This window comes from Nyctereutes procyonoides, unplaced genomic scaffold, assembly GCF_905146905.1.
Source record: "Nyctereutes procyonoides isolate TBG_1078 unplaced genomic scaffold, NYPRO_anot_genome, whole genome shotgun sequence".
In the NCBI taxonomy this organism is placed as follows: Eukaryota; Metazoa; Chordata; class Mammalia; order Carnivora; family Canidae; genus Nyctereutes; species Nyctereutes procyonoides.
Window position 1 is genome coordinate 3,628,078 of NW_026575142.1, and position 17,736 is coordinate 3,645,813.

General features: G+C 44.0%; 1 protein-coding gene across 1 annotated transcript in view; it reads right to left on the minus strand.

Moving 5' to 3' along the window:
* Nucleotides 1-1,917: 1,917 nt before the first annotated feature.
* Nucleotides 1,918-17,736, minus strand: part of ZNF804A (zinc finger protein 804A) — a 270,186-nt gene continuing 254,367 nt past the window's right edge. Inside the window, exons 3-4 of the mRNA XM_055308332.1 lie at nt 7,511-7,641; nt 1,918-5,179 (exon numbers count right to left, since the gene is read on the minus strand). Of these exons, the coding sequence (XP_055164307.1) occupies nt 1,918-5,179; nt 7,511-7,641 (3,393 nt within the window). The remainder of the gene's footprint in view (nt 5,180-7,510; nt 7,642-17,736) is intronic.

Consider the following 17,736-nt stretch of genomic DNA (forward strand, 5'->3'; position numbering starts at 1 on the left):
AAGAGAGAAAATCTGCATATTTTAAAGCCCAGCACTTGGTTTGATTTTAAGCAGCAGGAGCAATGATCCTGATCTGACAAATTAAAAAACAAACTGGGTCAGCATTCCCCAGTAGGTGTGCCCACCTATTTTATTTTCAAAGGTAGTTTCAAACATTTTGCTTCGGGAAAAATCATCTGTTCCAATTTTAGTGCCCATTTTGGGAACGTGTTATCTCAGAGCATTTGAAATGGAATTGCTTCCCTTACTATTTTTATCTTCTTATTTATCAATCATGAAAAGGGCAGACGCAGTCTCACAACCATTTTTCAGGAAAGCATTGAAATCAATGATTATGGCAAATAAGAAAGTAAACAGCCTAGATTTTTCCCCCTTATTTCTCTCTTTAAAAATAGAGTTTAATATAGATTATTCTGTTACGGGAACATGACTTTCTGCTTAATATTATTTAGGGTGACCCAGTCCTACAGTAGACACAGGAAATAGCATTTTCTCAGTAGGGCATCCCTTAAATGTCGCCCTCCCTTTGGAGGGACTCAGTTGTCCTCTCTGATGCCGGGATTCATAGCTGGGCGGCCGCAGTCCTCTATCGTTGGCACATGGTCAGGTGAACCCTCTCTGTCAGGCACGTAGACTTGGTCTTACCAAGTGGCGTGGGCCGGATTGGAGGCATACACATCAGAAGAGTGTGATGTTCCCGGTTTTCTGTGGGATAATTATATTCTCCAGTACATGTAAAAGCCCTTGAGTGAACGATCACGCGGATGGTCATTAACAGGAAAGCAGAATCTGGAAGGGTGATGCGGAAATTGTCTGACTGTTCCTGAGCGACTTGGAAACATGATACAAACATGACTACTAGAAAGACTTGCAGAAGGAAGGGCTATTTATTTACTCTCCTTTCCGCTTCCAGATTCTCAGGTAAGAGGATGGCCAGATGCAGACTGTGCGTATGCCGTTCTGCCCAAGACGTGATATATGGAGAGTGATTTATTATTAATTAAACCCATTCCTGGACCCCCATGCCCGTATTATTAGATACATATACTTCCTGCATCAAAAATAAGCATAACACATTTGAGAATTTTAACATACAAAAATGTACAAATTTGTATTGGCTATTTGCTATTTCGGGTCTACCGGTGCTGTCGTACAGTTCCTGAAAGAATGCTACGTACTTTGCATATTTTTGAGTTATTCTCCCCCCCACCCCACCCCACCCCACCCCACTAACATTACTTTAACAGAATTTCCATGGTTTACTGTCTGGAGGGCCGATGGTTTGGGAACCAGAGCAAGCTCTGGGTGTAAGCAGCACGGGACCAGCGGAGCGGACCTGTTGTACTTACTCATCCCCAAGGATGGTGTCGGAGTCTCAGTATGCAGAGGCCTCCAAAGGTTGAGCCTCTGAGGCTCCGAGATGCCAGGGGACAGAAGAAACAACAAAACTCCAAAACCCAGTGTCCCCGTGCATTCCCAAGACAGCGAACACGAACTAAAACAAAGGTTAGATTTACCGAAATACTTAACAAAAATTTATTGCAAGAGATATATTTCACTGAATGTACAGTTTCAAGGAACATGGTACAAAACGTAGTAGCGCCATCAGCTTGGTCTAATAAACATGAAAGAGATGCCAATACACAGAGGTCAGAAACGAACCGAAAAGAAACCCAAGGAGCATACCCGACACCATAGGTCACAGTGCCATAAATATGTTTTATGCACATTATACATACTCTGAAGACACCACCTGAATGTACAGCGCGAATCGTGTCGATCTGCAGGCTCTGCAGGGCCTCGGTGAACGTTCCGAGCCGGGCAGCCAGGGGCTGGCTGGCGTGGGCGCAGCTGCGGTGCAGGAGGGCACCTGCGCCAGGTGGGCCCGGGCTGCCCCTGGGCGCGCGTGCGCAGCGGCTAGAAGAGCGGCTGCAGCGGGATGACCGCCGCGTGCGGGGGCAGCAGGGAAGGGAAGAGCGCGCGGGGCAGGGGCGGGAAGGCCAGCGGGGCGGGGAGCGCCGAGGCCGGGAGCACGGGCAGGGGCGGCGCGGCCAGCGGCGGGAGGCCCAGGGCGACGAGCGGCAGCGGCGGCCTGGCGAGGCCCGGGCCGTGCGGGGGCGGCAGCGCCTTGAAGGGCGCGGCGTGCAGGGGCCCCAGCGCCGGGGGCGGCCCGGCCGGCGCCAGCTTCACCTTGCCCGCCAGCAGCGCGGGCGCCAGGTGCGGGCCCAGCTCGCAGGGCAGGCGGCGCAGCTTCCGCAGCGGCTCCACGGGCACCAGCAGCGCCGCCTCCGGCCACGCCAGGGGCGCCAGGACCGGCTCGGCGGCCGCCACCGGGGGGCCGTCCTGCGCGCCCAGGATGCCCGCGGGGAGCCGGCCCGGGGGATGCTGTCTGCAGCCGCCGCCACCACCGCCGCCACCACCGCCGCCGCCGCCGCCGGGCGCCTTCAGGGGGCTGCGCTCGCCAGGGCCGCGGCCCGCCCCCCTGCCGCGGCGTCCCACCGGCGCGAGGCCCAGCGCGGCTTCCGAGGGGGCGCCGGCGGCGTAGACCGCTGCGAGCTCGGGGGAGGCGAGCGCAGGTCCCACGGGGGCGGCCCCCGTCGGCACCTGCTCGGGGCACCCCCTGGCCTCGGGAGGCGGCGGGCCGCCAGGGGGCGAAGCGGGCCGGGCCTCTGCTGCATCTGCTGCACCCGGTGCACCCGCTGCACCTGCTATACTCGCTGCACCCGCTATACTCGCTGCACGCGCTGCACCTGCTACACCCACTGCACCTGCTATACCCGCTGCACCCGCTGCACGCGCTGCACCTGCTGCACTTGCTGTACCCGCTGCACCTGCTATACCCGCTGCACCTGCTGCACGCGCTGCACTCACTGCACCTGCTGCACTTGCTGTACCCGCTGCACCTGCTACACCCGCTACACCTGCTATACTTGCTGCACCCGCTGCACCCGCGCGCTCTGCCCTCCGCGCAGCTCCCGCACGGCCCTGTGGCTTAGTTTCCCCGTTTGGGGCTTCGCTTATGGCCTCATCCCGGGGGCCTAAGGGGGAATCGCCTCTGCTGGGAGACCCCCCTTCCTCCCGCAGGTTGGGAGCTTCCGACCCCACGTGGAACCTGCTGCCTCTTTTCCTCCGGCGCTTCCTCTTGGGTTTCCGGGGGCCCGAGGCGCGGGGCGCTCTCAGCCTCTCCTCTGGCGAGCGACTGGGTCGTCGACTTAAGCTTTCGTCCGAAGAGTAAGAGGAGGAGTGTGGCCTGCGCTTTCGGTGGGGCCGCTCGGGCTCGCTGAGGAGGGAGTGGTAGCCCCTCTTCACCGCCTGGCTGTGGGGGCCGGGGGGCGCCTGGCCCCTGGGGATCGGGTCACAGGTGGGCCGCCCGGGCCTCCAGCCGCAGGGCGCCCCGCAGGTGGCTGGGCTGCGCCTCCCTGCGCACGCCCCAGGACTGGATGCCACGTCCAGGGCCACCGCGTCCCTTGCGCACTGATGCTTGGAGCTGCGGGCCTCCCTGCTGGGGCATCCGGCGCCTGGGGCTTGGCCCACGCCTTCCTTGTCGCTGAAACTCGGGGACCGGGGCTTGGGCCTATTCCCAGGTAACTGATGGGAGTCCGAGGGCTGCCCTGCAGCCACCTGTCGCTGTCCCCAACTGGTTTCCGGCGGATTTTTCCCAGTGAGATCAGTGTAACTACTTCCCGATTCCACCTTGAAGTGAATTTCTGGTTCTTTGGTTTTCTCCCCGCGGTGACGCTGGCACAACTTTTTCCTCTTCTTCTTCCTTCTGCTTTTACGGAACCAGTGTTCGTGGGTACCCTTCGACCTTGTGTTGTTGTATTTCTCGTCCAGAGTGTCCTGTTCCATTTGGTTCCTGGCGAGCTTGTATTTTTTTGTTTCTCTGATCCTACAGGAAACACTTCTCTTCCTCTGACCCGGAGTCTCATTTTTCCCAGATCTGCAGGTATTGGAGGGGGTGTCATCGACCAAAAGAGGAGCGACTTGGGAGCACTCATGTCCGGCCCCTCCGACGTCACCATCAGGGAGTCCTGCATGTCCTGCCGTAGACACGCTCTTGCTTTCGGAAACCGGTCTCTTGCAAATGTCTTCTGGCTTCTGCTGGAAAGGAGGGTCAGTTGAGGGCAGCTTGTTTTTATCTAGATTGCTGTTTAATTTAGTGGCCTTGAAGTCAAAACAGAGAGGATTGCAGCTATAGGACACTGGTGGTTGAGTGGTTGTGTAACTCAGCATCTCCGATGGCCACTGAAGGACCGTGGACCCGTCCTTGTTGAGTACGGGTACGAACGGCTCACACGGTCTCTTCCCTAAATCTGTTTTTTTATGCAAGGTTATGTTTTCCTCTTCAGAATTTGAAGGGGTCGACATCATCTCAGGACCATAATCTTTATTCGCAACTTCAACTACAGATGCCTCCCTGTCCTTACCATTTTCCTCTGTGGTAGCCTGCAAGGATGCACCATCATTCGCCAAGTCAAGGCCTGTGGACTTCCTTCCTGACACCCCGGAACTGTTCTCGCTCATAGGCACCTCTTCATTAATAATAGCATCTTCCAGGGGTATTTGATCTGCCAATGGGACTGAATTTTGGCAATTATCTACATCAGAAGATAAAGGGCGTGGAAACTGGCAAAGTGAAGGTAATAAAAATGTATCTTTCTCACTAGAAACTTCTTTCATCTCTTGAGTTTGAGCGTTTTCTTTGTCCGCACACGTTCCTTCTGGTGGATGAAAAGAGTTAGCTTTCTCCTCAGAACTCAAAAGCACATCTGTTGGTGAAGATAGTTGAAGATGACAGGCACCAGGGACAAATCTACTTTTTCTGCTAAATCCTTTTTCCACAGAGGCATCATCATTGTATTCAGAGAAGGCTGCAGCTGAGGACTCCAGCTTTACGGACGCTTTCTTTGGAAATGCGAAAGAAAAGCCAATTTTGTGTCTGTGAATTCCTTGGGCTTGATCCCCACGTTGGTTATGTTTTGCTGTATGATTATTCGTGCTTTCTGGATCTGCAGTGACGGTGGTAACATCTTTAGTAGTCTCTTCACTATGAATCAGAGTGTATTTGAAATCTTCCTGGTTATTAACCGGATCCACGACAACTCTTTGGGAAATCTCACTACAATTTTCTTTCACAGTAACAGTTGTTGACTTGAACATGGGGCCACTTCCAGGAGCGCTACAAAAAGAAAAGTGTGTATTAGAACACCTTTGAGGAAAAACGTCCACACATTTATATGGGAGAAATGTCATTATAAGATTTCTTTTTCAAATTTTAAGACCTTCATAAGAGAATTACTTTCATATAGTTCAGTTCCCTCCCATAGCACTGCGATGACAGCATTTAGTTACTGCTTATTGTTCGGAATAACTTGGACACTCATTTTGAGGTTGACCTTTGTAGCTGTTAACAGCAGGTCAAGGACATTCCTGTGCTCTCCTGAGTTCTTACTGACCAATATTCTTTAGCCTCAGGGCCTCTTCAGGTATCTTGGAGGATCTGTAGAATAGTTAAAATAAAATTATTTAAATTTACAAAGACTTAACATCATTAAGACCATATGGAGACTATGAAGAAAGCTAAAAAAAAAAATCAGAAAAGCTGAGAATTCAGGTCAACATTTCCATTCAACCAGTGAACACTGGTTATTAACTGGATCCTCGACAACTCTTTGGGAAATTTCATTACGATTTTCTTTCACGGTAACAGTCGTTGACTGTTCAAGTCGTTGACTTGAACACGGGGCCAAGTAGAAGGCTACGGTGCAAAACTAAGTAAGAGATAACAGTAACTTTAGAATTTTAAAGTTCTTTTTTTTTAAATTTTTATTTACTTAGGATAGTCACAGAGAGAGAGATGGAGGCAGAGACACAGGCAGAGGGAGAAGCAGGCTCCATGCACCGGGAGCCCGATGTGGGATTCGATCCCGGGTCTCCAGGATCGCGCCCTGGGCCAAAGGCAGGCGCCAAACCGCTGCGCCACCCAGGGATACCTAGAATTTTAAATAATATCGTAATATACAGTAGGTATAGGACAAAAGGCTATTTACCTAAGATGTAATTTCTATTTATTTGGCATTGCAGTACAAGTTACATAGTGGGTTCTCAATCAAAAGAGCTACACTGGGTGGCATATAAAGAAGGAGCCACCTACATAGCATCTTTGCCCGCATAGAATCATGCTGTGCAGAATTTTCCAGTCTATTAAGTTTAGTTTCTTAGAAGTTATAAATGGCCCTTAATTTTTTTAGTTGACTATTTTCTTCATCTAATCTCTACCACGATGGGCTGTCTCATGGCTATATTTGACATTAAGAAACAATGCCGGTTCTTATTTTGCACATCATTAGAGGCCCCCAGATTAATGGGAGAAGTGTGTGTGTGTGTGTGTGTGTGTGTGCGCGCGTGCGTGCTGTGAAATATGAACTGTTACTGAGGAAAGTAATTTAGATAAGAAGTTTTGCTTCTTTTTGCTTCTTCTTGTGTGTATCTATCTTACTATTAACTCTAGTTCTCTCAATATATTAAAATGTACATTTGCAAATGCTACTTATAGGATGTTAAATTGCATAGGCCCTATGTTCTCTATAACATTACCTTGTACCTCGTATAATTTTTACTACAAAGAGGAAAGAGATCTGGTTGGTATGACTGAATAGCAGTTATGTTTGTTTTTAACAGTGCCCTAGAGGATTCACAATACATTTAAATTTTATTTTGATTTTTCTAAACTTGACATCCCAAAGAATGTTATTATGGCAATATATTCCCTAACACTACATTCAGTTTAAAACAGATCTCCTATAAAATAGTTTCATTTTAAACAATAATAAGAGAGCCCTATTTATTTTGGGGAAAGGGGGGAGAGCACTCTAAAAAGTTGTCTTCTTTTTATGACTGCTTCCTGGCCTGAATTGTAAATTCTGAATTATAACAGTATAACTGTTTACTGTTAGAAGCAGGTCAAAATGTAAGAGCTTTGAATTTCTAACAGTTGTGACTGTTTATTGACAGTGAAATTAATATTGACTAGCCTCTGAAATTCATAGGGCCTTCCTGACCTCTATTTTTTTAATAAAAGATACTTTCAGAAAAAAAGTTCTCCAAATTTTAAATTTTTTAAAATATTTCCTCTTAAAACCCCTTTTATAACAAAGGTCATGATAGGGTGCTTTGTTCTCTTCTTCAACAGAATATTTTGAATTTCTGCTAAGAAACAGAGTGGCTTTTAATTAAGTGTAAATAGAAGAGTAATGTGAAATTACTTTTTCTTTGAAAAGTAAAACTAAAGGAATATTGACTGTTTATTGAAATGTACGTTAAGCAGGTGTTTCCATAAAATTCAAATTCAAATTCCTGTCTACAGCCCACAGAAAGCCATGAAAATGTTAGTCTCTTATCCTGGGTACAGAAAGAAATAAATAGAATTGTGTCCTTTATTTCTTTGTGTTTTTTTTTTTTCTTTTTGGCCATTATGTTTTAAGAAAACAAGATTTCATTGCACACTCACCACACAGTTTCCTTTCTTAGCTCGGCCAGCTTGTGCAGGCGTTGGAGTGCCTTTTCCTGTTTTCTTTCATCTTTCCTGGATTTAGATGCTACATTTCGAGCAAATTCCCTTTGTTTCAGTTCTTTGAGCCTCTATTAAGAAATATGGAAATGATTAATAGCATTTGGCTCTATGGCAATGTGAAAGTTACTGTTGTTATTGTTGGTATTTTCCAGTACATTATCTTTGACTTCATGTGAGGAAAATACATTTGTGACAATTCACTTCTAGAAAAAATATTTTTTGTACCTTTGGCTTGTGAAAATGCCAGTGCATATTATTACATTACATTAAGGATGTACCTAAGCCTTAGATAAATTGGAATTGACAACTTTCATCTCTGTTTACTGCCTTTTCTGCCAAGGTCCTGTGCCTAATTCACATGGAAGTGTTAGAGTTTTCAAACAAATTTAATTCGCTTGTATATTTCAGTTATATATAATAAATTTCATCATTTTTGATGTGCTGTATATTAGATTGGTACTGGGCCCTTTCATATTTTCTAAGAAGAGTAAATGTTTTATGTTAATCCATAAAGCAAGTAACCTCTACTAACGTGATTTAGAACAATCCCTCCCCTCAAATATCAGCCGCATTTCCCAAATAATTCAATATCTGGGAAGAAAAGTGATAGTGCTCTTTAGAAATTTGTTTTATATTTGGCATATTTTTCATCTGTATTAAAGGAGCTCATTTTTGGGGTTGAATAAGTTTTGGCCAGAAAAAGAGGATGTCAACTTGAATAGATAAATATCCATGTATGTGGCATGATTTAAGAGACACCAAAGTGGTCCCATGCCCCAAATCTTTTCACTATAGTCCTCCACCGAGAAAGTTTATACTTATTAAAAACAATTAAAGTCCTATTTTTTTCTCATGAAGGCTCATGGTGTGACGCCTTTGTGATATGTCAGTCTTTAAGTACGACTCTAAGAGCATAAAGCATACACTAATCACTTTTTTATGAGGTGACTGAATAAAGTCTTTTTTAAAAGATTTTATTTATTTATTCATAAGAGACACAAGAGAGAAAGAGAGGCAGAGACACAGGCAGAGGGAGAAGCAAGCTCCATTCAGGGAGCCCGATGGGGGACTCGATCCTGGGTCCCCAGGGTCACACCCTGGGCCGAAGGCAGGCGCTATACTGCTGAGCCACCCAGGGATCCCTGAACAAAGTCTTAATGAATGACTTCTACACATACACTGATGAATGCCAGGGGCTTAGAACAATGCCTGGTATATAAAATACCTGCTCAATAAATATTTGTTGATTTATATGTGAATCATTTAAATCCTCCAAATTAGGAAATTTCTCACCTCAAAAAAAGTTAATCATATTGATGAAATAATGTTAGATTCCTGATGACCCTGAAGTACACCTACTTAATTTCATCTACTTGGGACCATAGCTTAAGCTTCAAATAATCTCTAATATTTTAACTGATGGGACTTACATAAGGTGTGTATCTATACATATATATACAAGGTTATTCCGGAATAAAGAATAATTATTAAAATAATATAGACTATTGATCATTTAAAAGATCTAGAATTAGAGTATAGTAGGGCAAGAATATTTAGCTCTAAATTTTGGATATTCATAATCTTGGTCATCTCTATTTCCTAAAACTTTGATGTCATATCAAGACTTACTCAACTGACAATTACTGAGCACTAGTGACAGTCACTCTGTTGAATGGCTGGGATTATAAAGAAAAGATTAAGTCCAGTGTCTGTGTGTCTGTCACTGGGTAAATGTATGTGAGCGTATACATATATGCATTTTGCAGAAATAAAAAGAGAACACACACAGGAAGAGATAACAGCAATTATTGATTGAGGTATTTTTATCATGCAACATAAGGACAGAAAAGGAGAGCCCAAAAAAATCCCAAGAAGGCTATCTGGGAAAAATGACATCTGATTGGGATCTTCAAAGATATAAAAAAAAGCATGAGGAAGAAGGGTTGGATGTTAGAGGTGAGAAAATATTTTAGGAAAATCTTGTGTAAATGTAGAAATAGGAGCATGCATATTCTAAAAAAAATGCAAGTAGAGAGCGAAGTATGGTTAAAGCAGATTGAATGTGTGGAAGTGATGAGAATTGATGAATTACAGGGTCTAAGCAAATCAAACCTGTCTATCACATTAGGAAAGAGTTTAAACAATGCAGCGCTACAATGGGATTTTCATTTTATCAAGAATCATTTGGCATCAGTATGCATGAAATCTTGCCATGGAACAAGGTGAAAGACGAGAGGATGCGTAAGTGGGATATTACCATGGTCTAAGCAAGAAACACTAAGAGCCTTTCTAAGGCAGTAGCAGTAGGGAGAAAAAGTAGACTTGGTGACTTATTTGATGTGCACAATCGAGTGGCCTATAGGTTATGCATTATATTTACTGAGATATACTACCTGCCATTGTAAGACAGAGGCGTCCAATCAAGAGAGGGTTTGGGTGCTAAGAAGAAGATGCTAACAGAATGTGAAAGGAAACAGAAGCCAGATTCTCTGAAATAAATATTTAAAAGAACCAAAGTGCCAAATGAAATAAGGCCAAAAAAAAAAGAAAGAAAGAAAAGAGTTTAAATACCAACATACCAACATAAGAATTAATCTTCAAAGTTTTTTTAAACTCTTATTTAGAAATATTGATATCTTAACAAATTGAAATAATGTATTTCCTACAAGATCTGTTAGGAGACTAAAGATGACAAACAAGAAAGTTAGACTCAATTTTAATAAAATCTTTAGGATACAAATGAATTTATATATCTATTATATAGATATAGAAATAATAGTAGTATATATGTGTGTGTGTGTATAATAGTAGGTTAAAAGTATATTGTTTCTAATAAAAAGCAAAGATTTCCTAAAGCAGGTATATGAAATGCCAAGAATTTTCCTATTTACTATTTCAAATTAACCATTAGGATTTGAATTAACCTGTTCTCATTGACCTCGTAGTTAAAGATCAAGGAGCCCATCAGTTATCAGATGCCAGCACTGTTGCGCTTTCTGAGAAGTGAGTAATCGATATGGCTAGAGTCAGCTGTTGATGCGTATTTAGAGAACTGTGTATATTTAGGACGTAAATGTTGCTTTTGTCCCGCCGAGCTTGTCAGAAGCACCAAGCTACGTTCACGTGTCCCTGTCGATGCCAGTCTCCCTCTATGGACACATCATTCTCTTATCTCAGTGACACACTATGTGATATCAAGGTAAATGAGCTTGCCCAACAGTGATGGTCTGATTTAGCTGCGACGGAGATAGGCCTGCGCAAATACTTTGGCTGGTCTTAGACTAGAATTTATCAGGCTTGACTTGACATCCTTTCTTGTATTTTCCCACAGCATAAATAAACTCCTGCATCATATTTTATATCTAGTAGAGTAATTTGGAAAGGTCAATAATAGAAACCAAGTAGATGCTTTTGAGAATGCCAAATGGAAGGAAAATGTAAGCTCAAGTTCCACACAAACAAATATACCGGGTAATACCTGTGAGACTTACAGAAATATCAACGCTCTTTCAAAAATTTTACAAACAATTTATTGACAGTCACTCAAAAGAAATTCTTAGTGATAAATGTCAGGACAGAAATGACAGTCAGCAAGAATAGAAAACTAGAAGGATGTTAGGGCGCCTGGGGGACTCAGTTAAGCGTTTGCCTTGGACTCAGGTCTTGATCCCAGGGTTCTGGGATGGAGCCCCTCATTGGGCTCCCTGCTCCACAGGGAACCTTCAGCTCCTTCTGTGTCTGACTCCCTCCCTCTCTCTCAGTCTTGCATGAATGAATAAATAAAATCTTTAAAAAAGAAAAAAAGAAAAGAAGAACATTAAAAAGAATTTGTGGGAAGATATGGTCTAGCTCCAGGATTACAAAACGAATTACAATGTACACACGCATATAAATCCAATGTGTGTTTTTCGAAATATAGAAACAGAGAATGGAAAAACAAAAAGAATCAATGATCTCAGAGGGTCCACTCTACGTTTCCATGGATTTTACTTCTATTAGGACCAAAATGTCACAAGCACAACCCGGTCATGGATCCTCAGATACCGTCTCAGGAAAGTCATGGAGTTGGATGGTTGGGAAAGTTAGGATGATCTTGGCCTCAGGGGAGTGATGGTGTTTTCAGAGACTGGCAAAGGTTTAAGCAACGTGACAAAGACTGATAGAGAAAGAGAAGCAGGGAGAGAGGAAACCACTTTGACAATTCATCATTCCGTGCTTAGCATTTAGGTAAATCGCCCCATTTTACAATTGCGAACCAGACCCTCATGAATATTCTCATATTTTGTACACTTCTCTACAGGTTCCGGCAAACAGAATTACCGGAGTAAAAGATACACATTGGCACTTTCTGAGGTCTCCCCAAGTGCTGTTCCTAACTTTAGAGCATTTTTGTACCCCTCCCAGCAGGATGTGAGAGTATATCCAATATTGGGAAGCATCACTCTTAACTTGTTTAATTGATTGGAAATACATGATATATCATTAATGTTTGGCCCTTAATTCTTTCCTTTACTAGGAGAGCTGGCATATTTCGGTATACATATTAGCCACCCACATTTCATCTAGAATCGATATCGTTCCTTAGAATTTATTAAGCGATATTGCATATGTTACTTTGTTTGGTTCTGAAAATAAACACAGGAGCCAGCACGGTGAGCGTTATGATCCGTATTCAGAGAAGACAAAGCTGAAGCTGAGCAGACTTTAGAGCCTGGCCCAGAATCACATGGTGGAAGCAGGACTGGAAGCGGGATTTCCTAGAACGTTTCCTGTGATTTATCTCCTCTATTTACTCTGCTATATCGTTTTCAAGCTGTGCTTTTCGGTTGGGCTGACTTGGCTGAGATGCACATACCCATTTATCTCTCAGCAAGTATTAATTGAGTGTACATTACGTGACAGCTGTTGTTCTAAAGCACGGTCGATACATCTGTGACACAGGAGGGGGAAAAAAAGCCTCTTGGTGTCTTGAAATGTTCATGAGAGTTGAGAAAGAAAGACATCAAGACACAAAAGCAAGTCAGTCAGGTATTTTAGCAGATAAGGGGGAAGAAACAAAGTCAACCTGAGAGTGCACGTGGCCAGGGGAGGCCTGCTAAGTTCAAATGGAGTGATCGGGGAAGGTTTTCTACTAGGTAACTCTTCGGTTTCTGCTTAACAATGATCACAAACTCAATAGCTTAAAACAGGACATATTTATTACCTCACCGTGTCTGTAGGTCTGCAGGCCTACACTTTGCGTGATTAACGGGTCGACCAGGCTGCATCATCCTCTGTGCATCCTCCTCTGAAGGTTAGTCTTGGAAAAAAATCATCTCCGAAGTTCCTGGAAGTTGTTAGTAGAATCCATTTCCTTGTGGTGGTAGGACTTCCGACTCCCCAACAGCCAGGGCCACTCTCAGCCACCGGAGGCCCCAGCAGTCTCTTGCCCCACAGCCCATTCCCAAGCCAGCTTACAACATGGCAGTTGCTTCACCATCGGCAAGGAGGTGTCTCCGTTCTGCTAAGACTGAGCCTCATCTAACACGGTCTATACAGCGCAACCCGATTAATGGGGTGACGTCCCATCGCCTTTTTCAGGTATTTTATCAGTTAGAAACAAATCACAGTTCTCTATCCGCATTCACAGAAAGACTCACTGGGGGGTCGACTTGGGGGGTGTGCCTCTCACAGAAGGTGTGTCTTCTCGTTGAGGTGATATTTGAGTAAAGAACCGCAGAACCGTCAGAGTGGAAGTCGCAGTGAAGCGCAGGTTATTTCGTTTTGGTTATTGCTCTTTGCTGCATGGGAGTGCTGATGTTCCTGAGCTGCAAGTTTACAAAGGGCTGGGAAAAGAATTGTCTGAACTACACCACCAGGCAAGTGACAGATGACAGAGGAGGAGGAAACTCAGGCCTACTTTCCAGATGGTTCCGCACTATACGCAGGCACCACCCAAGAGTGGACCTTGCAGCACTCCGGCCCATCCGTGGGACATCCTCGAAAGATAGCGATAGAAGGAAGTCCTTCCCATGGACAGCATTTGGAGTGGTGAACCTTGTTCATTTTGCTTGGGAGGAGAGGTGGCCAGAAGAGATCCACTGATTCATGGGCTATGGCCCATGGGCGGGATGGCTGGTTAGAAACTTGGAAGGAACATAATTGGAAAAGTAGTGACCAGGAGGTCTGGGGAAGAGGTAAGTGGCTAGATCCCTCTGAATGGGCTAAGATCTTGAAGATACTTGTGTCCCGTGTGAATGCTCCACAAAGGGTCCCCTCAGCAGAAGAGGATGTTTATAGTTATGTAGATAAGAGAACCTGTTTTGTGGATACCAGCTAGCCTCTCTCCTCAGCCAGCCCTGTCACTGCCCAACGAGCTCCTGAACAAAGTGGCCATGGTGGCAGGGATGGTGGTTACACCTGGGCTCAGCAACATGGACTTGCCTGGCTCTAGCCCCTGCTGAGAGCACGATCTGCCCGCAACAGAAATCAGTGCTGAGCCAAAACAAAAGAACAAAGAAAACAAAACAGAATCATACTCATAAAGACAGAGCACGAACTGGTTGTGACCAGGGTGGGGGGGGGGTGGATGAGATACTGGGTAAAACACGTAAAGAAGATTAAAGGCTACAAACTCCTAGTTATAAAATAAATTACGTCGTCAGTAAGTACAACATAGGGAACATTGTGGACAATATTGTAATGACTTTGGTGACAGACTTAGCACGGTGATCATTTTATGATGTCAGGTCATTATGTTGTACACCTAAAACTAATGTAATGTTGTACACCAACTTTACTTCAATTAATTTTTTTAAATAAATAAATAAAAAGTTGATACAAAACAAATACACACAAAAAAAACCAGTGAGCCCTGAATATGGCACCATTCCCAGGGGTGATCCACCAGTGGCTTGGTGGCTGGCTGATTAAATTAGGACAGCTTCCTTCATGAAAACGACAGCATTTTGTTCTTCCTAGAAGACATTCATACTCTGGATACACATCTGTCATTCCTCCATGCAACACTTCTTCCAAAACTATAGTCCATGGACTTACGAAATGCCTTGTTTACCATCATGGTGTTCCACTCAGCCTTATTTTTGATCAAGGAACTCACTTCACAGCAAATAAAGTGGGGCAGTGGGCCCATGTGCATGGACTTCACTGGTCTTCTTGTGTTCTCCACCATCCCGAAGCAGCTGGTTTGACAGAATGGTGGAATGGCCCTTGGAAGACTCAGTTACAGCTCGGAGTTGGTGACAATACCTTGCGGGGCTGGAGCAACCATTATGGAGGAGGCTATATATGTTCTGAATCGGTGTCCAGCAAATGGTACTATTTTTCTCCTAACTAGATTGAAAGGTGGTAGAAATAGGGATGGCACCCCTCAGGATTACCCCTAGTGATCTACTAGCAAATTTTTGGCTTCCTATACCCACAACCTTAAGTGCGGCTGGCCTAGAAGTCATAGTTCCAATTGCAGGCAGGAATTGGAATAAATCCACCAGGAGACACATCAAGGATTCCACTGAGCTGGAAGTTAAATCTACTATGTCGCCACTTTGGACTCTTGACAACGCTGAATCCACAGGCAGCGAAGGTAGTTCGTGTGTTGGATGAGATGATATATCCTGATCATCAAGAGGAAAAGGCACTGCCACTCCACAATGAAGGGATGGGAAATTATGTCTGGAATTCAGGAGATCCCTTTTGACGTCTCCTAGAATCACCAGGTCCTGTGATTACAGTCAACAGAGAGCTACAACAACCCAACAGCAGGCAGAGTTATTAATAGGCCACATATGCATGCGGGATGAAAGCTGGGGTCACTCCACAAGGGCAAGAACCACAACCAGCTGGGGTTCTTGCCGAGGGCAAAGGGAATAGGTGGTGGAAGAAGGCAATTTTAAAGACCAACAACAACCATGTGATTAGACACAGAAATGAGGACTATAGCTGTCATGGGCATTTCTTCCACATTTTATTATGGATATGAATATATATCGTGGATATGGATGTTTATGAATACATATAACCTTTATTTTTTTCCTCCTTTATCCTCTTATTATATAACCTAAGATGTATCAAATTTACACCCTAGTATTTAAATATTAATGTTACATCAGGGTATTAAAGTTCTAGGGTATCAGAGAGAAGAATGAACACCACCCGGCCACTTCGCATCCTCTTCTCAAGAGTGAGCATGTTTTGGGTTGTACGCAGGAGAGCTGGATCACATTAGGCAGCATGTGACCTGTCATTACCTTTATGTGGGGATTCACTGTAGTTTAAAGTGATGCGTGCAGGTGAGAAGTTGACAAGGAGTGGACCCGTGATAGTTGAGTGTATGTCAATCTGGCTAGCCATCATATTTGGTCAATATTTGGTCAAAGCTGAGGATTTGGCCGAATGTCTTAATGTCACTATGAAAAAAAACTTTTCGAATAAACTTAACATGTAAATCGGATGAGTAATCAGATTACTCACTAAATCCTAGCAAGCAGATTACTTTCCACAATTCATTCAATCAGTTGAAGGCCTTAAGAGCGAAGACTGAAGTCCCTGGTGATGAAGGATACCTCCAGCCAGCCTTTGGACTTGAGGCTGTAACATCAACTCTCTCCCGGTTTTCTGGGCTAGTGGGCTTCCCTGACAATTTTGGGCTTGTCAGCTGTGTGAGCAAATTCTTTAAAATCTCTCCTTGTCATCCATCTATCATCTATCTCTCCCTCCACATATGAGTGCATACATAGGTCTGTTTCTCTGGAGAACTCTGATTCACACAGTTTTTCACCAGAGAATGGGGAGCCTCGCTATGATGTCTGTGGTAAACCTTGCAGTTTGCCTTCACTTTATCAATTCTATCCTTCTACTTCATTATTTTTTAAGATTTTATTTATTTCTGAGAGACACCCACAGAGAGAGACAGAGACACAGGCAGAGGGAGAAGCAGGGACTCCCTGTTGGACTCGATGCCAAGACCCTAGAATCACGACCTGAGGCGAAGGCAGACGCTCAATCGCTGCACCACCCAGGCAGAATTCCAATTTGGGGGCTAAGAAAAGGACTCAACCAAAATAGTAAAAATTCCAACCTCCTTTGGAAATAAGAGTAGCAATATGATGCAACCCTCAGCAACTGAATTGTAGGCAAATGTCTTTGAGGAGGAGGTCCCCAAAAAAAAACATTTTTAAAAGGAAAGTCTTGTTAGAAGAAAAATCCCCTGCTTTTTGTTTTGTTTTGTTTTGTTTTGTTTTTTGTAACCATGTCATTTGCTTCCTAGCCATGTGTAATTGTGACACTTAGATGTGCAGGGCAGCAGCCATCTTTCAGTTGTGAGGCTATCAGCTTGGCAGAGAAGGTCTAAGATGCTAAAGATAACAGAACAAAAAATAAATAAGATTCCTATTCCCTAAAAGCATCATTGAATTACTGCATCATCCTTGGACCAATTAGTTATGCAGTTTTGGAGAAAACAAACAAACAAACAAACAAACAAACAACTTATTTGAGTTTCCTCTTACCTGCAGTTGAATATAATCTTAATTTATATATAATTTAATTTATATAACATGCTAGTAGATGTGTGACTGGATAATTCACTTCATATTCTTAGACCTTTGTCTCTACAGATGATATCTAAACTTCTTTCAATTTTTTTTTTTTAATTTTTACTTATCTATGATAGTCACACAGAGAGAGAGAGAGAGAGAGGCAGAGACACAGGCAGAGGGAGAAGCAGGCTCCATGCACTGGGAGCCCGACGTGGGATTCGATCCCGGGTCTCCAGGATCACGCCCTGGGCCAAAGGCAGGCGCCAAACCGCTGCGCCACCCAGGGATCCCTTCTTTCAATTTTTTACATTCTAAGATCAATGTTCTCAATGCCATCATCTTTGTGGGATTTGGATGATAGTAAATAATTTATATATTTAGAACGATACTAAGAACTACCTTGTTAGGTGGTTTCCCTTCTACAAGTAAATCCATGACTGCTTTGAATTGCTCCAATACTTGTGTTCCTAGTTTTGTATTTCTTAGTAAGTTAATACATCACCCACTATCACTATTTCCGCAAGCTTAAAATTTCTTTTGAGTTCCCAAGAATTGTTTCTACCAAGAACTATTTTCAATGGCTTTTGAAAAACTAAGTATGATTATAATCTTACATAGAAGTGATAC